Here is a 25,934-nt window from a genome sequence, read left to right on the forward strand (position 1 = left end):
ACACTGTATTTGGATAGTGTTTCCACGGTTTCACTCTTGCGTATGACGTGAATACAAATATTTGACACATGTGAATTTGATAATTAGCATCTTATTGCCTGAGTAGTACTTACATGATATACTTGTAGACTATTGCTTAGTGTACTGTACTCTTTTCTGTGTGTTGTTTCAAATTTATGGGATTGTTATAAATTTTTAATTACTTGGAACTGCATGGGTTGAAATATTTCTTATTTGAACTCTACATGAAATAAGCAAGAAGCACCCCGAGGATGGGTCCAATTTAAAGATGAATAATTACAGTATGGTTGTGCATTACTATGGACTGTATGAGTGTAGTGGTTGAAAAGGCAAATGTGACAGTGGTAATAGTTGCTGTCATATGATTAAAAAAGGGAAGAAGATTGCTTTTATTTGCAGTTTTCCGGTGAGAAAGGGGTGTGGGGCCATCAGCTTACTTTTTTTCCTCGATCCCGCCACGATTTCGTCGATTGTGCGAACCTGTTCATCTCACAATAGCACTAACATTCAATATCCTAGTTGTTTGTTGTATATGTTCCAATCTCTTGTCTTCACCTACAATTTCTCCCCTTCACAGTTCCCTCTGTTACCCTGGAAGGTACTTCCTGATGTCTTGACATACTGCTTATCATCCTATCCGTTCTTATGAATATTGTTTGCCAGATATTCATTTCTTCTTCCACATAACTTTCGGAATCTTTCAGTAACACCACATCTCAGTTAGATTCTCTACTTTTCCAGTTTTCTTACAGTCCATAATTTCCTTCCATGCAATACATCCACACTCAAGACATACAATCTCTAAAATTTCTTTTCCAAGTTAAGGTCAAGGTTTGGTACCTGTAAGCTTGTTTTAATGAGAAATGCTCTCTTTTCCTGTTCTAGCCTATGTCTAATATCCTCTGTTCTTCAACTGTTGTTTTGCTTCCAAAGCAGCAGAATTCCTTCGGTTCGTTTACTACATGGTCCCCAGTTTCGATATTAAGTTTCCCACTAGATTTAGATTTTCTGTGGTTTTGCTAAACCACGTAAGGAAAATTCAGGATGGTTCCTTTTAAAAAAAGCTGTATCCAGTGCCCCATCTCCAATGACTGAGGTATTAAACTCAAATCTTTCTTTCTTTCTTTATTCCTTCCTTCACACTGGAACTTATACTTCACTGAAAATGAACTGAATGTCAATGGATTATAGGATTGTATACTATTTGTATTTGTATCATATTAGTCATTCATTTATAATTTTGTGCCTTATGTGACTAACACCTGTATTCTTATGTGCACATCAAGAGTTGTTGTAACCTACGGCCGCGCGGGATTAGTCGAACTGTCTAAGGCACTGCAGTCATGGACTGTGCGGCTGGTCCCGGCGGAGGTTCGAGTCCTCCCTCGGGCATGGGTGTGTGTTTTTGTCCTTAGGCTAATTTAGGTTAAGTAGTGCGTAAGCTTAGGGACTGATGACTTTAGCAGTTAAGTCCCATAAGATTTCACACACATCTGAACTTTTTTTCCTTTTGTAACTTATGAAGTGTGTTCCTGCCGCAGGTGGAGCGGTCTCTAGCATCTGGCCTTCGTCCGGGAACTGTCGTGGAAGTACCAGACCGAAGTGGAGGTGGATACTGGCCTTGCTCATTGACCTTAGCCTGTGGCCCCCTCCTTCGCGTTCGACCTCTGGGTCTCGGTCCTCAAAATACTGCACTGCAATTCTGGTGCGATCCAGATAAAGTAAGGGTCCACCCGCCGGGATGGGGTGCTGCAAATGGTTTGCAATTGCTGCCTCCACCAGAACTGCTCTCGGCAGCAGGAGACGATGCAGATGTCGGGGCCCTGCAAAGAGCAGCAGCTGAGGAAGCACAGCAGGCTGCTGCAGCTGTTACACCTGTCACTGAAGAGCTGCTAGCTGGGGTCAGTTCATAGCACTGTTTTGTTTAGCCACTGTTTCCAACTTTCAACCATGCAGAGTTACTAAAATTCTCTGTCTAAAATATTACAATTACTTCATTCAGTTAAATTCAGCTTGTTGAAAAATAATCATTTCAATAAAATTTTTATTATGTTGTCCTCTTCAACTTATTTGCTGTACACATATTAAGTTTGTACTCTATTATATTTGAAAACTGTTACAGTGTTCCAGAAACTATTGGATGTTGTTTGTAATTGAGACAGTGAGGCATTAATATGTAAATGTTTTCCTTAGATAGCCTTTCGTATCAAATTACCCGTAAAAATGTGGGAATGCAGTCACTCGCTTGCAGCTATTTCATGTGTTGCACACACGGTTAACAACATAAAATATCCCAATATCTCTCTCTCTCTCTCTCTCTCTGTCTGTGTCTGTGTCTGTGTGTGTGTGTGTGTGTGTGTGTGTGTGTGTGTGTGTGTGTTTGTGTGTGTCCCAAAAAATTTATGGAGCCAACTGTGTGTATACACCATGTCTCATTGAGTTGCAGGTGAGTGTCTGTCTTTCCTCAGTTTTGTTTATTGTTTCCCACTTAGAATTTATACAGAAATTTCTGATACATATTTCCACATTCACATGAGTCTTTCTATCTTGAACGGCTGAAGCAGTTGCACCTGCATGTTGTGAGAAATTGTTTCAGTGGTAGCTCACGGTGAAATTTCTGGAGGATTATAGTTTTTTGTTGGACCCTAAGAAGAAACATTGGAAATAAACATTCTATGCCACCAAAGGTATTCATTTTACAAACTTGACAAGGTAAGTAAGGAAAAGATGGTGTGGCAAACAAATGTTTACCGATCTTTCGATGTCTGTTGTAATTATCCACTAATAAAGAGCCAGCCATATTACTAATATGGATCTTTACAGTTATCACTTTCAAGCTGTTCTGTAAAAATGTCTTGAGCATTCCGGCTTACCCCATCGTGCGCTGACCTTTACTGCACTGTCTTTTGTCACCATGCAGCAGCACTACTGTAATATTGCTTATTCTTTATGTTTTGCTATCTCTAATTTGGAACCACTAGTAACATTACTGATCTTAGTACCTTGTAAGATGCCTCTTTTCTTGTGTTCATTTGATGTTCAAGTAGATGCTTAGAACAATTTTAAAGAATTAAGACAATACTGGTGATAAGGATTCAATCAACACATATTTATTTCCACAAACACCCTCTGATGATAAGACTGCTCTTACCAAGATCCACAACTTCTGCTAGGTAGTACTTGGTAATTAAGATATTTTGATTAACTATTTACGACATATTCTTCAAATGGCATTAATATTGGTTGTGCTTTCAGGAAAATATTTTTAGATGCACACTTTTCTCCCCATTTTCTGGTAAAATCCACTGGGAATATAAGACATTTCATTAACTAACATATTTTCTCAATAATTGTATACATTTTTGAATATAGAAAATTAGGGCTGCATGATAATAGCACTGTATGTACAAGAGGCTTTGGTTCTAAAATTCCAATGACAGTTATGATTTTAAATTGAAACATGTCTTAAATTACAAAATCTTGAAAGAAAAAGATATTCCTTACACAGAGAAAAAGGACTTTCAAATGGTGTATTTCAATGCTAAAGTGAACACAAGTAACTTTTCTTTGTAACAGGTACACATTAACAAAGTTAAAGTGTTGTGTTGTGTTAGTACCATACATTAACGGATCATGGAATTATGGCATCTTCCTAATCTCACTTGGAGGCTCAACTCTCCGTAGTGAACAACATTAATCTTATATGCAGTTATATACTAATGTTGGTAGTTGTCTTGCAGTGTGGCCAGCAATATTGCATGTTGTGCATCTCTCTATGTCAGTTTCAGTATGCCAAACGTATTGAGTTTCTAGTCGTCTGTTTGATAATGTGTCCGCAGTACTTCAGATATTCAAGTTTCTCTGTACTGACACCGGTATTCATGTGTTTTCTGGGCAGTTCTTCCGCAGTTCCTGTATATACAGGTCATTAGGATAGTGTCAGCTTTTTCTCTGAGTTCTGTTTTTGCCGAGTTGGTCTTAGGACAGTAGTGTTGTTCTTTGACAGAAGTACTGTTCCAGATGAACTGCTAATCCAAAAACATCCTAAATCCTATCACATTGTGATACAGTTATGTTGAATTCACCATTCTTTAAAAGTCTTGATTGTAGTAAGTATTTGATTGACATCCGATTGATTGCTTCTCACTGAAAGATCTGTGCTCTTTTTACATAAATTTTCATGTATTAAATGTTGCTTCTGATGTAACATAACTCATACTTTGGGCTAAAATGTAAAATCACTTGAAATTATTTGTATCTTATCATAATAATCATTTTACTTGTATTTACACTTTCTGTTGTCGTCCTGGGAAACAGATTTTTGCCTTTGTGTGTGTGTGTGTGTGTGTGTGTGTGTGTGTGTGTGTGTCTGTCTGTCTGTCTGTCTATATATGTGTGGATATATGATAGATCTTGTGAGGAATATCTTTCATGAAAAATCCCACCAAGCCTGATATGAGAGTACTACCCCACTTGTTTTTAACACCTTTTAAAAATGACCTTTTGCAGTAATTGAACTATTTCAATTCAGATAACAGGTTTCCCATAAAAGATCATGCTTTGTTTAATATGAATTAATTAAAATTTAAAGAAGAATTGGTCAGTTACTTTCAAAAGGCATTGCCTTGACAAGATATGATTTCCAGTTCATATTCTTCAGATCAAATACACTCATTTAATATTCATAATAACAATATCCTATTCTAATTTTTGGCTCTTTTTTTTTTATTCCGATTTTGGCCGTCTAGGGACCGCGTTAAACAACTATTTTTCAATGTACATTTCTCCTATTGCGCTCCTCCTCTTTTTCTCTTCTGCCAATATCTCTTCATCCTCTCTCTGTGCTGCTCCCTTCGGTCTTCTGTCCACACTGTTCCTCCAGTTCTTCTCTTTTTCACTTCAAATCCTTCAAAATGTTGAATTTTGTCTCTCATTAAGTCTCTGTTGGTTATATCATCTTCTCCTATACCCATCTCCTCTAAGTCTGCTTTGACTTCTTTGAACCAGGTAATTTGGGTTCTGGGGTTCTTGTCAAAAAACATGAATATTTTCTTTGTCAGCCTTTCATCATTCATTCTTTTCAAATGGGCGTAAAAGCTTACTCTTCTCTTCCTCATAGTATCTCCCACTTCCTCAATTTTGTCATACACTTCTCTATTACTTCTAAGCTTCCAAGTCCCATTCTCAAACCTCGGCCCAAGTACTCCTCTAATGATTTTTCGCTCCTTTTTTGCTATAGCTTCCATTTCCTTGTTAGTGTTCATTGCTAAACATTCAGATGCATACAGACACTCTGGCTTAATCACAGTGTTGTAGTGCCTTATTTTTGCGTTAATTGATACTGACTTCTTTTTGTACACATTCTTTGTTAGCTGGAATGCCATTTCCATTTTTCTTGTTCTTGTTTTATTTCCTTCTTTATCTGAAGCATTGGGCTGGATGATTTCCCCTAAATATTTGAAATTCGAAACCTTCTTTATCTGGCCATACTTTGTAATCATATTGTTCGGTGCCTCTTTTACATTGGTTAGGTACTCTGTCTTTTCAAAGGAGATTTTCAGTCTTGCTTTTTCTGCTGTTTCATTCAGAATATTGATCTGTTTGACTGCTTCTTCCAAACTTCCTGCCAGAATCGCTAAGTCATCAGCAAAATCTCTTTTATTGTAAATATTATATATTTTTACCATTCTTCGTAATGTCAACCCAATTCAGTCAACATATTAGAGATGAAGAGCATGCGTGTAGAACTTGCACTCTGTGAAGGACTCACCTTATAATAGTGATGTTACATCTTACTACATCAGAAGAAGCCTTGTCAGCTGAGGGGAGGTGTGTGGCACAGACAGCTCCGAGAGAATATTGATACACAATGTATTCGTATGTGTTGCATCAGTATTTTCTTCTGAAGTAATTGTATTGTGGCAGCACTGATGTCAGCCATATTGAAATTTGAACAAGTGTGTGTATGTGCCATTCATATATTTTTATTGAACAAACATTACATTAACTTTTCTTTTTATTCATTGGTAATATAGCATTAAAATAACCACATACATAAAGAGGAGCCATAAACTGGTACCTGTCGACAAAATCGGCATATTCAAAAAGATCGATGAGAATTTGGGAATCGATAAATTTATATTCATGAGGCCTCGTTTACCAGTCGGCAACAAACATAATGGAGACTTCAGTATCTGGCAAGCGCAAGCTTAGATTAACTGCACGGTGTTACTAACTGAATAATCACATTAGGCCTTGCCTATCAAACAGCAATAAATATGTTCCAGCTCTGCTATCTACTGACAATGTTCCTCTGCCAATTCACGTAACCAGATGATGAAGTTTACAGGTTTATAACATGTTCTTAATTGAAGAGGTTATTTCCAAAGTGTGATTTGCAATATTTGTATATGATAAGATATGTTATACTATCAGGTATCATGTTAACACATTGTTATATTCCTAAGTGTCTTATATACTGTGTTGAAATGGTTGGAAAATTGTGTTTATTTCCAAAGCATCTTATATCACTTTGGAACAAATGGTGCCTGTCGTCTGGGTTCCGAGGCCATACTAGGGTCATTCCAGCAACTGGCAGAGATGGTTGAGAAGACCAGCCTTGCAAATGGAGTTTCAATGACGCTCACAATTCGCAGCATTGTATCCAGAGCTGATTGTGGCCTTTGGTTCTGAGTCAAGTGGAAGAACTGAACCAGAGAATTCAAAAGTTCTATGACAAGTGACAAGGTAGGCTGTGGCTTCCTGGACTTGCGCCATTAAGATTGAGAAGTGCAGGGTCTCCTTAAATGGGTCAGGTGTGCATTACATGTCAGAAGCTGCTACTCAGGTACCTGACTGTGTGTTAAAAATTAAAAATCCAGATAATAACAGCTGTAAGAAGTCCAGAAGTATCAGTGTAAGATTGAAAGAAATGCCTCCCATAGGTGAAAGTATTAAACTCCTGATGGTAAACTGCCGAAGCATTCACAACAAGCATTCATGAAAGTGGTGAAGCCCACGTAACACTAGGTACAGAAAGCTGATTGAAACCCAAAATTGATAGCAGTGATATTTTTGGCGAAAATTTAAGTGTGTATCAAAAGGCTAGCCAGTGAGAAATGTAGGTGTTGTTGCAGTAGACAAGAAACTCAACTCCACCAGGACAGAAATTGAAGCTGCATGTGAGAGTGTTTGGGCAAGACTCAGTATCAAAGGTGGGCATAAAATAATTGGGTCCTTCTATCACCAACCAGTGGTGTATCCAAGAGCTCAAATGGAAAACCAGTACTAAGCACAGAAGGGAAAGTAGAAAGGTGGAAGGAGTGTATAGAGGGTCTATACAAGGATGATGTACTTGAGGGCAGTATTATGGAGATGGAAGATAGTGTAGATGAAGATGAAATTTTGGAGATATGATATTGCATGAAGAGTTTGACAGAGCACTGAAAGAACTAAGTCGAAACAAGGCCCCGGGAGTAGACAACATTCCATTAGAGCTACTGACAGCATTGGGAGAGCCAGCCATGACAAAACTCTTCCATCTGGTGAGTAAGATGCATGAGACAGGGTAAAATAACTTCAGACTTCGAGAAGAATATAATAATTCCAATCCCAAAGAAAGTTAGTGTTGACAGGTGTGAAAATTACCAAACTATCAGTTTAATAAGTCATGGCTGCTAAATACTAACATGAATTCTTTACAGACGAATGGAAAAAAATGGTAGAAGCTGACCTCAGGGAAGATCAGCTTGGATTCCGTAGAAATGTTGGAACCCGTGTGGCAATACTGACCCTTCGACTTATCTTAGAAGATAGATTAAGGAAAGGCAAACCTACGTGTCTGGCATCTGTAGACTTAAAGAAAGCTGTTGAAAATGTTGACTGGAATACTCTCTTTCAAATTCTGAAGGTGAAAGGGGTCAAAAACAGGGAGCAAAAGGCTATTTACAATTTGTACGGAAACCAGACTGCAGTTACAAGAGTTGAGGGGCATGAAAGGGAAGCAGTGGTTGGGAAGGGTGTGAGACAGGGTTGTAGCCCATCCCCGATGATTCAGTCTGTATATTGAGCAAGCAATAAAGGGAAAAAACTTTGTAGAATTAAAATCTATGGAGAAGAAATAAAACTTTGAGGTTTGCCGATGACATTGTAATTCTGTCAGAGAGAGCAAAGGATCTGGAAGAGCAGTTGAATGGAATGAACAGGGTCTTGAAAAGAGGGTATAAGATGAACATCAACAAAAGCAAAATGAGGATAATGGAATGTAGTCGAATTAAATCACGTGATGCTGAGGGAATTCGATTAGTAAATGAGACACTTAAAGTAGTAAAGGAGTTTTGCCATTTGGGGGAGCAAAATAACTGATGATGTTCGAAGTAGAGAGGATATAAAATGTAGATTGGCGATGGCAAGGAAAGTGTTTCTGAAGAAGAGAAGTTTCTTAACATTGATTATAGATTTAAGTGTCAGGAAGTCTTTTCTGAAAGTATTTGTATGGAGTGTAGCCCTGTATGGAAGTGAAACATGGACGATAAATAGTTTAGACAAGAAGAGAATAGAAGCTTTTGAAATGTAATGCTACAGAAGAACATTGAAGATTAGATGGGTATATCGCGTTACTAATGAGGTACTAAATAGAATTGGGGAGAAGAGGAATTTGTGGCACAAGTTGACTAGAAGAAGGGATCGGTTGGTAGAACATGTTCTAAGGCATCAAGGGATCACCAATTTAGTATTGGAGGGCAGCGAGGAGGGTAAAAATCGTAGAGGGAGACCAAGAGATGAATATGCTAAGCAGATTCAGAAGGGTGTAGGTTGCAGTAGATATTTGGAGATGAAGAAGCTTGCACAGGATAAAGTAGCATGGAGAGCTGACTGAAGACCACAACAACAATAAGCTTTAAGTTATACGGTAATTTAGATTACATGCCTATCGCAACCAGAAGATGGATAGTACAGTTTTAACAGAAATTCTAGATAAACTTACAGCATTAGAAAACTAGATGAGATGTCAAATAAAATGAAGCAACTTCATGAACTATCTCAAAATAATAAAAAATTCGACAATTTATCCACAAAAATAATGTTTCCAAATCAGAGGAAACCTTAGCTACTTTATACAAGAATTTCAAAACAAAAATTGTGTTTCGTGATGTGGTTAGACAAGAAATGAAAATATAGTTTAAAGTTTATGGTAAGATGACACCATCAGAGAAATCATCTGCAAGCAATTACAAAAATATAAGCAATCAAATCTCAATCAAGATAGGGTAGAAATATTAGAACTAAATAGGAAACTTAAAAATTTCTAGTGATCCAAATGCTGTAACTGGTTTTCAGAAACATCTGGAAGAAATGGTGGAGCAAAAAGTGCATGAAAAATTAGATACCAACAGGGCTAACTCAAATTCTAACTCTTAATAATAAGAATGAGTTACAGAAATTATGAAAAGAATTAGAAGACACTAAACATGAACTTGGAAACAAAAAGCTGCTTGTAACATTGGATTACCTCCAGAATTATTAAAACAGTTATAAATAGGAAATAGTTCATGATTCTTAAGATTACTTTCTCAGTTTGTGCCTTAGAAATGGAATGATAATTTAAAACAATAAATTTTACACTTGAGTGTTTACTGCGTGATGCAGCGGAATGGGAAACAGCTCAATTGTGGGAAGATTTTCAGGAAAAATTTAAGAGAAAAACGAGATGTGAAAAATGACTTTATAACATTGATACAATAAAAATGTCTAAGTCCTCAGGATAATCTGCCCTCTTCGTAGACTGAGCAGAGCAGCAACTACCAGGTTCCGAGTTAATTGCTTCATATATTTTTTTTTTTTCTTTAGTTTTCTACGAGGCATCTTCCTCTTTAACTATTCTATTGTCTTTCAGCTTTCTCCTGCTATCTTAGAGAGATGTTGCCAACATGTAGGGTAGTTGTTAAAAAGGTACGGATATAACTCTATTTCCAATACATAAGTATGGCACAATCTTCGTAAGTTGTCGCAGGAAGGTCAAAATGTACAATATTAATTTAAAAATACTGGAGTACAATAAAATTAGTCATTTATTTGTACAAGCTTTATAGAAATTATCCAAATAATTTAATATACTTTTTATATGGAATACTGTATTTTTTCCTTCCATATAAACAATAGGTTGGGTTTTATGTATGTTTTATAGGGCAGATTAACTACTGGAATGATTAATATATTTTTCTAAGTACAGTAGTACTCGTCGCATGTTGGGTATATTTAGAATGACCAAGTACCCACACATTTGTTAAGGTCAGCAAAACTGGAAAAGACATTAGGACTAATGATAGCAACTAAATGATGGATAATGTGTGACTACCAGATCTGTACTGGCTATCCATAGGGATGGGTAAGGATCAGTTTTCGGGGTCTGCGACGGTGAAGCCGTGATAGTCCGTTCTGTAGAGAATGCTGACCATCGTCTCCCTGCATCACAGTGAAAGACCTTAGCAGAAGGGGAACCTTGGATGGGGAGGTGGGAAAGGAATCTCTCTTTGGGGTCTACCACCTTTTTCTTCTTGATCCTAATGTACTTATACTTTCTTCTCCATTAGGAGTACCAGTTCTACCCTCCCTCTTTCCATATGCATATGGTAGTACCACTGTAACCCTTCTTTTATGCAGACAGTATAGCTGTAAAGCCATGTGAGTGCGACAAAAATGATGTAGTGACACGGACTAAAATCTTTTTTCTCATTAAGACATTCAGTTTCCTCCAGTAAGTTGAATGGTTGTACCTTGTATTAGTGACGTCATCTGAACATGAGGAAGATAGGACAGAAAGAGGTACTAGTTAAGAAATTACAAAGTGACATACTAATATAAGCTAAGTTGGTCAGAGGCACTTATGTAACATAAGTAATAACAGGTTGAGAAATAGGTGTGATAAGAGAAAAGGGAGAAGTAAGAAACTTATCATATTATGTACATTTTGGGTAAGATCATTAGTCTGAGGAGAAATCTTCAATACTAGAAATGGGAAAAATTGTACAGACAGAGACTAAACATATCATTGTAAGCTTGAAGCTGGAGTGTATATAGATTTGTGGGTGGGTAGGAGGGTGAGAGGGTAGGTTTACTTAGGAAGAAGGGAACCTAAAACTGAGGTCAGGTGAATCAAAAGAAGGAAGGACCTCAACCAATTTGATAGGAATTAGAGGGTAGGTTTACCATGAAAGAAGGAACCTATAATCTGTGATCAGGGGAATCCAAGAAAGGAAGGACCTGAACCTTTCTATAAAAAAACAGTAAAAATAAAAAAAAGGAGCAGAAGCACTTACCTTGCGAAGGCAAAACAGCATGCTCAATGTATCTATCCAGAGACTTAGATGAGAATAAAGTGAATACAAAAACACAAAACAAGGAAAGTAATCTGAATGAAGATAGGGAAGTAGTCTCCAAAATAGTTGAAACATGTGGACTTATCGTGACGTGATTGATTCCTTAGACTTTCCCTTCTTGAATACACATTGAACAAGAACAATTCTGAGATTTGTAAATGTGGAAAGTAAAATAAGATCAAATACCAATATGTAACTGCCCGCCTGGTTAGCCGGTCTAATGCATGGCTTTCCGGGCGGGAAGGAGCGCCTGGTCTCCGGCACGAATCCGCCCAGCGGACTTGTGTCGAGGTATGGTGAGTCAGCCAGTCTGTGGATGGTTTTTAGGCGGTTTGCCATCTGCCACGGCGAATGCGGGCTGGTTCCTCTTATTCCGCCTCAGCTACACTACGTCAGTGATTGCAGCGCAAATAAGTTCTCCATGTATGCATACACCACCGTTACTGTACCGTGCAAATATAGGGGTTACACTCGTCTGGTGTGAGGCGTTCCCTGGGGGAGGGGGGCGGGGGGGTCCACCGGGGGCCGATCCACACTATAACACTGGGTTCGGTGTGGAGCAGCGGAGGGGTGAAGTGGACTGCGGTAGTCATTGTGAGATTGTGGACCACTGTGGCTGCGGCGGGGGTGGAGCCTCTCCGTCGTTTCTAGGCCCCCGGTTAACATACAATACATTATGTAACTCCTTAAGGTAAATGGCAGGGTAAATTTAGCATCTCATTGTGATTAACAAACCAAACTTTATTTTAAACAAGCAGAGTGTGAAAGTTAGAGAAAAAATATATGAAAGAGAAAGTGCCTCTTGTTTAATTAAGTTTTATCTTAAGGTAATATCTATCTTTCTGAGATACAAAGATAGAAATCTTTACATGGTCAGAAACTAAATGGCTTTTAAGCCATGGTGACTAATGTGAGACAATTGATGACAATTATATGTATCGGTGTGATGTTAAATGAAATGCATTGAATTTAAGTCACATGAGACCTCAATATAGAAGTGAAATTAATGTATGGATTGCTTATAACAGAAGCCACACAGTCTCTAGTTGCATAAGTTTTTCCACACAACACCTTTTGTCTTAGTGGGGAAATCTGTAGTGGTAATGTTACTATATAGCATAGCAATACGTCTCACTTTCTTTTTACAAGATCAGGGTGTCTACGACCCGTGACAACCAGGAAATCCAGGAAAAACCCGGGAATTTTTTCATCCGGGAGAAAACCGGGAAAAACCCAGGAATCTTTTTGAGTTCCGGGAATTTTTCATTGTTTTAGTTTTCAGTTAAATTTTTGTGATTTTGACTGGTAATAACCAATACTCCAACAAAAAAAATTACTGTATCCCGCTTCTGCAGAATAATAATGCACCAACAAAACATGAACGAGAGAAAAAAACGAAAATAAAACTTAAGTTGCAAAGAAAATGCGCCATATACAACAACAAAACACAGTGCTCATACAAGCGTCTGCCAACAGCAAAGTGTGTCAAAGGCTTTAGGAGAACTGTGCAGTGCTTCTTAACAACAAATTGCCTCCAATGAGCGTGACATGACAGTTTTTTACATTAGATTCGTTGTAATGCAAGATCTTTTAATGTTTCACACGTACGAACATGCGGGCTTCCTGCGTCATCGTAGCTGCGCAAGTGCAGTGACGCCTGTTATCTGGCGCTCTGTGGCAACTGCTGAAACGTACATTTCTAATAGGTCACGGAAAAATATTGCGAATATTGCTTTGAAAAGCGTTACTTTCAAAGTAAATTTCCTTTTATGTAAGATAAACTATGTGAGAGAGTGTACGGCGAATTTCTTAAATCACAGAGTGTTTGACTCTCATTTAAAAATCAAGTCTTTGGGGACGACCATATGAAGAATTTCGGGCCCAGAAGATCAGACATTTACATCATTATTAAAAAAATTTACTAGCACATTTATGTGATGTATGACGCGCAAAAAAGATCAACAATATATGTGGAAGCTTAGCTTCTCTTGCAGCTTATTAATCTTAGAGACCAATATTATATGTGATAGCTTTTCTTTTCTTGTAGCAACAATTATACATTAATTTAAGCCATTAAGTTTTCTTATTTGTGTGTTCGCACTACTTGAGAGTGATCTTGCTATTGGCTGACTACATACATGTCAAATGCTGTCATCAGCTGGCGAGCTCAGGTGACACGAGCTGTGACTGGCTTACAAAAGCACTTTGCAATCTCGATTTTAATGCTTCGGAAAGTAACATGCGGTGTTTGGTGGAATTCGAATTTATATCTTTGTAACACGGACATATGCAGTGTATATGTTGCTGCACATCAAAGATCTTTCCAAAACGTGTTTTTCCCCCTGAGTTTCATTTTCTAAAGTGCCGGGAAATTCTACGCCGGTGTATAAAACCATAAACCATAAAAGGATTGATAAGTGCCGAGAAAAAGTATACTGTCATTTAACATGGAAAAAGTGTATTTTCACCCGGGAGAAAGTGTATTTTCAACCGGGAAATCTGGGAAAAATCCGGGAATTATTTTTCCTTGTCCATGTAGACATCCTGTAGATAGATGAAAGATGTGTTTGTGAAAAATATTACTTTTATTAGTAGTAGCATGAAGAGCATCTACTGTGCCCAGATTTGCTGTAATTTATGTGTAGATATGAGAAAGAAAAATGCCGGCACACCGGAGAAAGTGATGACAGATGTGTAATTTGAACTGGCCACTGAAGGGTCACCCACACTTCGCAGTCATGCTTTGGGGGTGTCGTTGACTCCAGAGAAAAAAGGGGCCTGACAGTAATCGATAAACACTAAAGAAAATGCTATGCTATCTCGAGTTAAGTATGAACTTATGGTTTTGGTCAAGCATTGAAGCATCGTGTGTTAGCAAGTTGTCTGAAAAGCTTTGTTAATTACCAGTTTTTGTGAATTGAGAACTTATTTAAATTCAGAAGAATTATGGAAATGGTGTTTTGTGATTTCATACTGAGTTGTTTAAACATAGACTCTCTCTTACATGGCACTGCTTAGCAGGAACACAACATCAAGAGAAAACAAGACAGCGACCAGGAAATTCAGAAAAGAAGGCAAATATTATTACAGGGAACGAATAAAGACTTGGCATCTCGCGATATATTGATCACTTAAAACCAACCTACAACAGGAAAAACACCTCACGAGTTTAGAGAGAACCTCAGTTCACTTGCACATAAGTTCCCCGATCATACTGTAATTGTCAGTGGAGACTTTAATCATCCAACAATTAATTAGGAAAATTACAGTTTTGTTAATGGTGGGCATGATAAAAACATCCTGTGGAATATTACTAAATGCCTTCAATGGAAACTACCTAGAACACACAGTTAGGAATCCCACTCGTGATGGAAATATATTGGATCTAATGGCAACAAATAGATGTGACCCCATTTGAGGATGTCCACATCAAAACTGGTGCCAGTGACCATGACACAGTGATGGCAACATTGATTACCAAAGTACAACGGACAACTAAACCAATCAGAAAGATATAAATGTTCAGTAAACTAGATAAAAAATGAGTAGTGTCATATTTCAATCAGGATCTGGAAACTTTCAGGTCCTGGTAGGAGCATGTAGAGGAACTGTGGCTCATATTTAAAGGAATAGTTGACCATGCATTGGATCGATATGTACTCAGTTGAACAGTTCATAATGGGAAGGAACCTCCATGGTATACTGGCACTGTAAAGAAACTTCTCTAAAGAAACAGAGATTACTTCATAATAGGTTTAAAACAAAGCCTAGTGCTATAGACAGAGAATTCTGGTGGTATGTAAAGGCTGTTAGTGGCACCAAAGTCAGTGTCCAATCCCTAGTGAATGAGACAGTACCTGAAGTTGAGGGTAGCAGAGCAAAAGTTGAAATGCTTAATTCAGTGAAACCCCAGGAGAATTGCCCCAATTTAAACCTTGTACCACTGAAGAGGTGAATGAAATAAGTATTAGTGTCAGTGGTGTTGTGAAACAGCTGAAATCATTAAAATTGAACAAAGCTCCAGGGCCCGACAGATTCCTTGTCAGATTCTGTATTGAATTTGCAGTTGAGTTAGCCTCTCTTCCAACTATAGTCTATCATAGATCCCTCGAACATAAAACTGTGCACAGTTCTTGGGGAAAAACACAGGTAAGAAGGGTAGTAGAAGTGATCAGCAAGACTGTTGTCCAGTATCCTTGATACTGATTTGTTGTAGAATCTTAGATCATATTCTGAGCTCAAACATAATGAGGTATCTTGAATAGAATGACATCCTCGATGCTAGCCACCATGAATTTTGAAAACATCAGTCATGTGAAACCTAACTTGTGATTTTCTCACGTTACATACTGAAAGCTCTGGACCAAGGCAGTCTGATAGATGCAGTATTTCTTGATTTCCACAAAACATTTGACTCAGTACCACACCTGCGCAATTGTAAAATGTACTATCATATCAGGTATCAAGTGAAATTTGTGACTGGATTGAGGACTTTTTGGTAGGGAGAATGCAGCATGTTACCTCAGATAGAGAATCAGCCTCAGGTGTAGAAGTAACTTCAGATGTGCCCCAGGGAAGTGTGTTGGGACCGTTGCCATTCATGTTGCACGTTAATGACCTTGCACACAATATTAATAGTATCTTCAGACTTTCAGTAGATGATGCAGCTCTCTATAATGAAGTACTACCTGAAAGAAACTGCATAAATATTGAGTCATATCTTGATAAGATTTCAAAGTGGTACAAAGACTGGCAACTTGCTTTAAACATCCAGAAATGCAAAATTGTGCCCTTTACAAAATGAATAGTGTCCTATTCAAAGTTAGTGTCCAGTCCCTAGTGAATGAGACAGTACCTGAAATTGAGGGTAGCAGAGCAAAAGTTGAAATGCTCAATTCAGTTTTTTAGATAGGGTCGGCAAACTCATACAAACACCAGGCGGAAACACTTGTAGAGATATGAAATGGAATTATCACATAGGCTCTGTCATGGTTAAAGCAGGTGGTGGATTTTGGTTTATTGGTAGATTACTGGGGAAGTGCAATCAGTGTACAAAGGAGACTGCTTACATATTTCTTATGTGTCTGGTTTTAGAATATTTCTCAAGCGTGTTGAACCCTTACCAGATAGAACTAACATTGAACATATGCAGAGAAGGTGTGCACAAATGACAGATTTGTTTGATTCATGGGAGAGTGTCACAGAGTTATTGAAGGAACTGAACCGGCAGACTCTTTAAAAGAGACATAAACTATCACAAGAAAGTCTGTTGACAAAGTTTCAAGAACCGGCTTTAAATGATGACTCTAGGAATGTATTACATCCCTTATGTGCCGCTCACATAGGGATCATGGGGATAAGATTAGAATAATTACAAGACACACAGGGACATTCAAAAAATCGTTCTTCCCACTCCAAACATGAATGGAATGGAAAGAAACCCTAATAACTGGTACAGTGGTATGTACCCTCTGCCATCCACCTCATGATGTAGATGTAGATATCCCAACTGTATTTATTTCGAATATGTCTCATACCCATGGGAGCAATGCATCGACTGGTGCAAAGCATACGGTTCATCGTGGCCGCTGCCGTGACATTCCTTGTTTATGGTGGTGAACAACAGTTGGCTGTGTGTGTGTGTGTGTGTGTGTGTGTGTGTGTGTTTTCTGCTTATTTGCGAGTAAGAAACAGTTGGTTTGTTTTAAAAAAAGGTTTAGTACGTCACTCAAGAGAGACAGTGAGGAAAAGGTTACTAGTACCTTCAGAGCAGGCTACAAACCGAGGGAAATGCCGTAAATATGTTAGTGATTGTAGCATACCAAAACTGGCATGTAATCACAATGATGGACTTTGTAAAGCCTCTGAGCATTCTACTGCAGACTGTAAGCATTTCCATATAGCATTTTGTGACCACAAAACTAAGGTGGAACAAGTTTTATTTATTATAAGTTCTATACAGGTACAGAAAATACAACGTGTTAGGGAGAAACAGAATGATCGAAAACTGGTATTTTCTATTTCTTACTTTATTTAGAGAGAAGGGTGGCAGGGGCAAATTAAAAGTGTGTTCAGCATTTTCTGCAGTATTTTGCAAGTGAATTGTAAACATTTTCACTGACTTTCTGCATATTATTTAAAAATCTATTCTTGCAGAGGAGACACTGGGGATAGGAAACACATTAATATTTGGACTGATGGCATCAAGGAACTGATTTGTTAACACATCCTGAGTTTCAAATGCTGTTCTGCACACTGTATATGAGAGAAAGTAGGTTAACCATTATATACAGCTAGTATCGTCGTTTAAGTTACTTGTAATAGGTGTACGCATTATGTGTTGTTGTTGTTGTCTTCATTATGATAAAGAAAATTTGTCAATTCTTGACCAGCAAGTCGGGTTATGTAAGCCACACATTAGTAACTAAAAAATTGCTGTTGTTGTAATTTGGATTTGTTGTTTCATTCAGACTCACAGTTGAAAGTATTTACTGTCCCATCTACCGATCAGAGTAATGTGGAATTTATTCCTTGAAGCTAAAACGGAAAATGAAGCAGCCCACTTCTGCAAGTACCAGCTTTATTACCAAGTTTTCGCTCGTGAGTTTAACCTTGGATTTGGAACACCACGCACAGATATATGTAGTTATTGTGAGGAATGCCAGCAGAATTTGAAGTGTAAAGAGAGTGGAGAGAAACCCAAGACAATAGCTTATGAACTTCTTGTACATAAACACTGTGCAAAGAGATTTTATGAACTCATGAAAGCAATGGTAACATGTGATGATACAGCTTGTTTTGTGTTTGATATGATGAAAAACCAGCCTTTGCTTCATACAGCTTTGAGGGAGGTGTTTTTTTATCAGCACCGCTGACAGTATTATCTGAGTCTTGTTTGTCACTGTGGCATCAGGTGAAAACAAGATAAAACTGATGTGTCATTTTACAGCTGGGGAGAAAATGATGCTATGCGGGAAAGTTCACAGGTCTGCAGTGTGCTGTTTCACCATTTGTTTGAGTTCTGTACTGCAAACCCACAAATAAAGAAAATCAACCTGCATCCACTGAAGGAGGAGAAGTTGAAAGACATTAAGTGACTTTTAAGTAAGTTAGGCATTACCGGGTGCCATCATGCAATGCCATTCTGGCAAAAGGTATTCTCACAAAGCAAAAAAGATGCAATAAATGACTCATCTGATGATTAGCTCTGAAAGATTGTATTACCTTCATGTGAACAATGTCTAAACTTAATAAATTGTATATATAATTGAGTATTAGCCTTTGCACAAACAATCCTTAAAATATTTTTACTTCCAAAATTTCTTAACTCCAAGGCATATGATGCTGTTATATTACCACTTGTAATGGTGGAGGATTTTGGAGAATCAGTGCCAGTGTCAACAATGTAGTTATGAATAAAATATGTTGTAATGATAAGTCTGTTTCAAATTAATTATCTGAAAATAAATATCATATTATAAAAATTGCTATTTCATGGATTTGAGACACTTTGGAAATAAGTTCTTCAATTCATTAATCACCAAATGTCCTGCTAAATTTGATAAATGATGTCAGTTATAATTTTTCAACATTATTAAAGTGTAGTCTGATGACTCTCAATGATCATAGATTATCAAGTGAAGCTCATGTGAAAACGATGCTCAAAATGCAACTACATTGTGTGTGATGTGTCCATTGTTGATTTGTCAAGTTTTGGTTGCAGGATGGATTCATACCAGTGGACCGCATCAAACAGGGGATGAAGGTGGAAGTACAGGATAGGATAAACCCTTATCTGTTATGGGTAGCAACGGTGAGATTTTATGATGTTTCAATTCTATATACTTTTTATTTTCATTTGGTCTTTCTTTTAAGATTATCATCATTTTAATCATTTTGGAGGCAAAAATACTCCTTTAAGGAACATATATTTCTCCAAGCATGACTGCTAATTCTTTTACATTATGAAATGTTTTCACATAAACAGTCCGCTTTGCAAAACAGGAGTTGACTGTTGCAAACTGTGCATTTAGGTATTTACTCTTCATCAATTATTGTCAATGTGCAATAAACAAAGGATTCTTTCAGAATGTACTATATATTCTCATAGGATTTGTTGGTATCATGCATTTATTTGAAGGAACAGCTTCATCCATTCAAAAGATACAAAATGGAGAAACAGTCTGTATGTGAAAAGCACCCCCTCATCCACCATTTATTAATGTCTGTGTTACACTACAGCACACATTTTCAAAAGACTTTTCAAGAAATGAATGGAAGTAATTAAATAGTGAATGTTTTCTGTTGACACACTCATAGTTTCAGAAAAATAACAAAGGTTTGTTTACCTTACTAAAAACTTGTAATTTAAAGTACATGATTTTGAAGTGATTCAGAATTTTTATCTGTTCCAAAAGCCTGATTTGGTTTTCCTTGGTTTTACCAAATCATTCTAAGCATATACCAGGGCAGTTGTTAACTACAAGCCATAGCTGTTGCCGTCCTTATTTTCCCACATGTGTATCTGAAATTAACATTTCACATACTAATATCATTATGTGTATTTAATTATTATTCATTACATTTAACTAAATGTTCCATGATCGCATTCAGTAATGTTACAGTGTTCCTGTAGAGTAAAAAATGGTATTAAAAAGCATGATATTTATTTAGCAAAAACTTAAACTTTGGGTTCTGCCTTACAGCAGGTCTTGTCATGGGTGAAGCCTTGTCAGAGAGGTCTACCGCATGAGCGTCTAGGGAAGTGATTCCTGTGGTGGTTTCCCATTATTTAGCAAAAGATGAGCTGAAAAGTGTTAACTTTGTCTTCTTGTCTTTGTGACCAAAATCTAGATCTGCTACAGTAAACACAAGTTGAGACTGCTGTACCTTCTTTCACCATTTCTTACCTGTTAAAGGTAAAGAATATTGCTCCTCATCAACTTCACCAACTTTCGATGAATTTCTGTTGATGATAAACCATCCAAAACATAGAATTTTATGATTACACAAAGTCCGTTTTATCTGTCATAATGAAATATACAAACTTGACTACCTTTAAAAGCCATTTGAGCAAAACTGTATTGCGCTAATCAAGTTGACAATTGAGTTTTGTTGTTCTGTAACAAGTACCAATAAAACAAAAACAAAGTTATATTGATTCCAACACTATATCTGTGGCAGCCTGAGAACTTCCCCTGTACTATCATATTACCGTGATATTGAAATGTTCCTCCTTTACTTTATATAAACACTGTAGGTGTTGTAGCAGTTTTCTGTTTATTGTCTGGTTTTTTTTTTTTTTTTTTTTTTTTTTTTTTTTTTGTCTATTTATTCTCTTTACCTTCATTTTCTATTTAGTCCTTTTGACCAGTGAGCACCACTCTCACTACCCATACTGAATGTTCTCATGTTCATTTCCTTCCTTAGAGTTCAATAATTTCATTCTTTAATCATTTTTAATTTTGTGGTGTATAATTACACTGTCATTTGCATCTATAGTCTTATTATGTGTACTTCTACAGCTCACATTTCTTCTTTCCTGTTACCTTGGCATATTCCCCTCTGTATACATTTGCTGTTATTGTGATTGTAGCTCACAAATCTTTACAAAGCTGTAGTACTCGGAATGCACAGCTGCATTTTCAGTCGAACTTTTCGCCTGTCAAATTCAGCTTAAGTTTGATGGAGAGAGAGATACATTTTTCTTTTTATTTTATTTATTTATTTAGTGTCCCAAATTTTTACTGGCGTTATACTAGAACAAATAGAAAAAGTACTGGTGAACATATGTCCATAAACAAATAGATGTTGAAAAATAGATCGATCATTCTGTCATATGAAAGCTATTTATTGGCACTACAGGAAGTGCTCAGTGTGATTAGCACTCATTCTTAACCATCCTTCAGCCCTCCTCAAAGAGTAGCTCAGCTGTACCAACACATCTCTTTGCATTCGGATATGGTCACATCTGTGGGAAACACACTCCTGTAATGTGTGCATGTTTTAGATGGCTGTGAGATACACAAATACCTTCAAATGTACACATGATAGAAATCTAATTGTGTGTTAGGTACCATTTTACAAGGAGTAGAAAATGGTGTGGTGCCCCATTGTGCATAACCCATATTCATTGTCTTTCTGCAAGTGTAACTTTCACCAGTACCACAGGTAACATACTGTGATAAATTGCTGATAAATGGCACCTGATTGTTTGTCTGGTAAAGTGTAAGGCTCTGTGAGTCTGTGATCCACAATTCCTGCTCACAGGTTGCTACTAGAGTGAGCCAATGCCTTGCATCTATGATCTTTCAAGGATTTGCGTCTGTCCCCATGTGGCTATTGTGGTAATTTATTATCCTACTGTGTGTGAATCCTGCTTGATCCATAAATAAATTGTATGTTATGAACTATAATTCGGTATTGTCGTCTTCTGCCGCCTGAGAGCTTGCATATTCTGTAAGTGATATGGGTAAAGTAACTACTCGTGCAGAACTGACTGTGCAAGACCATCGTTTTTGCTTTCACTGGCTCCAATTGTTCTCATATTCTTTTCAGGGTCACCTTTTAATTCACTGTTCGATATCTGGTGTGCAAACTGTACAAAGTCTACTGTGATCCCATGTCCTTGATATGAATGTTTGCAGGTCACTAGAACAGTCTACCCAACAATTTTTCATACAGGATGCAGCACTGATGATATGGTTTGGCATACATGGCAGGTGCCTCGCGGTTAATACTCTTGGCTAAACCAAAGCAGAATTCTGTATTTACCATTTTCTGTTTGGATTACGAGGACTGCACTTCAGTGTTTACATTTTTCACACTCCATGTAATCACTAAGTTTGTCGTGATGACAGTACAACCTCAAAACAAAACATACAGAGTAGCGCACATAGCAGACAGTTGTAAGTGTTGTGTCTTACAATAGCATCACAGTCAGAAGACTAAGTGCAGAGACAAAGATGACGACTAAGAAAGGAGCAACTTTGGAAAAGTTAAAGACCGTAACTGCAGATTTTAAGTTTACTTCTGCTCACAGAATGACAGTAAATTGTGACTGTGTGTGTGTGTGTGTGTGTGTGTGTGTGTGTGTGTGTGTGTGTGTGATTAAACTATAAATCATGTTATGTATTCACTAATGCACATCTGTCACACCAAATTTCTGCACATTCCATTGTTTGCGTAAGGTGAGTGTATCATTTTATTAATGTGTGTTATAATGATTTCAGATTGTTGAGAATGTGGGAGGTCGCCTGCTGCTTCGTTATGATACACCAGACTCAAACTTCCCTGACTTCTGGCTATTCTACAGCTCTCCTCGACTCTTCCGTATGGGTTTTGCTGAAGAGAATGGTAAGTATTAGTAATAAGATTTTTTGTGGTGGTCAAACCTACACACAAAACTGCATTTGTGAACACATTGTAGTTAAACCCCAATGCTTTTATTACTGTAGTATCACTTACAACGCTGATATTGATTTACAGAAAGTGTGATTCACTTATGTAAGTACAAAACACATTCCTTACACAAAATAATAAAAACTTAACAATTTTGTAATTATATACAGTGTAAGAAATCCAGGTTATGCTATTTTACCGTATTGATTATGTAAGATTTGTTGTTCTGCCTTCAACAAAATACTTTACTTGTTTATAGGGTGTAGAAAAATTTCCTCTACCAGCAGCATCCACTATGGATAATATTCACTTTATTTGTTTTACACACTCTAATTGCACTAAGACCATGCCATCAGCAGCGGGTTTTTAATTACAAGTGCAATTTGCGTGGTTATTGTGCTTCTAGTTTATGTCTTCACCAAGCACAAAAATGTAGCTACAAAGTCAACAGCTATTTTTTGTTTCAATCATCTGTGGCCTATCTGTCATAATCTATTATCTGATTTGGACCTGGACTGCCACTAATATACAGGGCTTGATTGATTGATTGATTTCTTTATTAATCCATGTAACAATTTACATTGTGTGGATTTCGTCAGCAAAATCATATACAATACAATATACCTACAATTATACACATAAAATTAGTATTTACACACATTTTTGAGATATCTTAAATTAGTTTTATATCCTTGTGTAATTTGTAATTTTCTTATAGTACTGTACAATTTTTGATTACATATCATAATTATTTCCTCATGTATTACAATGCAGGCTACTTTAATTACACTACATGTTTTAATTCAGATAGTCCGTTACTGCGTAATAACTTTTATTTAATAAAAAAAAATTTAGTTTTGTTTTGAACTGTCCGATTGTGTCAATATCTCTTATTTTTTGGGGTAATTTATTATATAATTTAACAGCATTGTACAACAAGCTCTGCTGAGTTTTAACTTTATTTTTCCTCTCTAGATGCAGATTGAATTGGTTTCTAGTTTCATAGCTGTGTACTAATGAATTTTTCATATAGCAGTCAATATTTTTTTTTTTACATACATAACACTTTGAAAAATGTATTCACAGGGGACAGTTAGGATTTCCAGCTTTTGGAAATGTTCAAGGCAGTGAGCCCTACTGCCACTCTTGGTTATTATACGAATTGCTCTTTTTTGTAATTTGAAAACTATTTGAATATTTTTACTGTTGACTCCCCAAAATATTATTCCATAGGTAATAACAGAGTGGATATAAGAAAAATATACAGATCTGACACATGTAGTATCACAAACTGCAGTCAGAATTCTCAGAGCATAGCATGCTGTAGCGATTCTGTTACTAAGTATTTTAATATGTTCTTCCCACTTTAACTGACTGTCAATATGCATACCAAGAAATTTTGTGTAGTCTACACATTCTATAGTTTCATTGTTTAACTTAAAGTTGTTAAAGTGTGGTTTTTTGCAGACATAGAAGTTAACAGCATTTGTTTTTTTTAAGATTTAGTGTTAGTTTATTGTTGGATGCCCACTCACGTACACTGTTTAGTGTTTGTTCGGCTTTTTCTTTTAGTGCATCTGGTGATTTGTCACTGATTAGAACATTTGAGTCATCTGCAAACAATATTGTTTGTCCATGCTTGATGCTCTGTGGGAAGTCGTTTATGTAAATGAGGAATAGTACTGGGCCAAGGACACTACCCTGTGGGACACCTATATTTACATAATTTGGGTCTGAAGTATACTTTACAATATAGTTTGAGCAACTTGAAATATGTGAGATTTCAGTTATCTGTCTTCTATTTTTTAGATATGACTGGAACCACTTTTTCACAAGTCCCCTAATTCCAAGTTCATCTAACTTATTTAACAATATGTTGTGGTCTACTGTATCAAACGCTTTAGTTAGATCAAGAAATATACCTGTTGTGTAGTTCCCTTTATCTAATGCTTCTAGAATGTGTTTTGTGAGGTGTGCTGTTGCTGATTCTGTGCTTTTCCCTGATCGAAATCCAAGCTGGTCAACAGACAGTAAGTTGTATTTATTTAAATAATTGATTAGCCTGTCTTTCATAATAGTTTCTAATATTTTTGCAAAGCATGATAGTAGAGAAATTGGCCTATAATTTTCAATTATTCCTGCATCACCTTTTTTGAAGAGAGGTAGTAATTTTGCATATTTTAAATAGTCTGGAAAGTAGCCCTGCTTGAAAGATTGATTTATAATATCAACTAAAAGTGGAAGTAGGCTCTTGATACAGTCCTTAATTATAAAAATGGGGACTTCATCCAGACCAGCTGAGTTTTTGTTTTTTAGTTTGCTGACTGCTTTATAGACTTCTTCCTGTGTTGTAGGGAATAACACCATTGAGTGTGATACACCATTATTTGGCTTTTTGACCTGAGGGGCTGTTAGAAAATTTTCCTGTAATTTTATTCCTATGCTACTAAAATAATCATTTATATAGTTTGCCAAATATATTGGGTCTTTTATTAGAGTCCCTTCCTCTTTGATTTTCAAGTTTGACAGATTCATTTTCCTGGTACCAGTTTCCTGCTTCACAATCTTCCATACTGCCTTATTTTTGTTTTCAGCAGAGTGCACTATTTTGGAGTTATGAGCTCTCTTTGCTGCAAACAATATTTTCCTATATGTTTTCCTATATCTTTTATAAAAGAGTGAGAAAGCAGGATTAGTTTGGCTGTGTTTAATGGAGCTCAGGTACTTTAGTGTTTCAGATGATTTTTTGATTCCTTTTGTGACCCACTTGCTTTTTCCTGCTGTTGGTAATGGACATAATACTTTAGGAAATGTTTCTTCAAAATTTAATTTAAACAATGTCATGAAATTTTTGAATTTTTCATTTGCATCTACCTCTGAGTATACTGAGTCCCATGTTTGTCCTGCTATCTGTTTGGCAAACTCATGTCTATTTTTTTTAGAAAAAATTCGTCTGTAAATATGCATTTTCTTTGTTTCTTCTGGAGCCATTTTTATATTAATGATTTGAGCTGAGTGATCAGATAATCCTAGCTCTGCTACCACCACCTCACAGTTTTCTTTGCCTAAATCTGTTAATATCTGATCAACAGCTGTCTTTGAGTATTTTGTTATTCTGGTTGCACTGTTAACCAT

The 25,934-nt window shown here is 36.8% G+C and overlaps 1 protein-coding gene across 2 annotated transcripts in view; it reads left to right on the forward strand.

Annotated features, from left to right (window-relative positions):
* Nucleotides 1-25,934, forward strand: part of LOC126484378 (scm-like with four MBT domains protein 2) — a 194,327-nt gene that overhangs the window by 41,599 nt on the left and 126,794 nt on the right. For both annotated transcript variants that reach the window (XM_050107866.1, XM_050107867.1), the window contains exons 3-5: nucleotides 1,563-1,922; nucleotides 19,123-19,212; nucleotides 22,631-22,754. In XM_050107866.1, the coding sequence (XP_049963823.1) occupies nucleotides 1,563-1,922; nucleotides 19,123-19,212; nucleotides 22,631-22,754 (574 nt within the window). The remainder of the gene's footprint in view (nucleotides 1-1,562; nucleotides 1,923-19,122; nucleotides 19,213-22,630; nucleotides 22,755-25,934) is intronic.

Source organism: Schistocerca serialis, chromosome 6 (assembly GCF_023864345.2).
Source record: "Schistocerca serialis cubense isolate TAMUIC-IGC-003099 chromosome 6, iqSchSeri2.2, whole genome shotgun sequence".
Lineage (NCBI taxonomy): Eukaryota > Metazoa > Arthropoda > Insecta > Orthoptera > Acrididae > Schistocerca > Schistocerca serialis.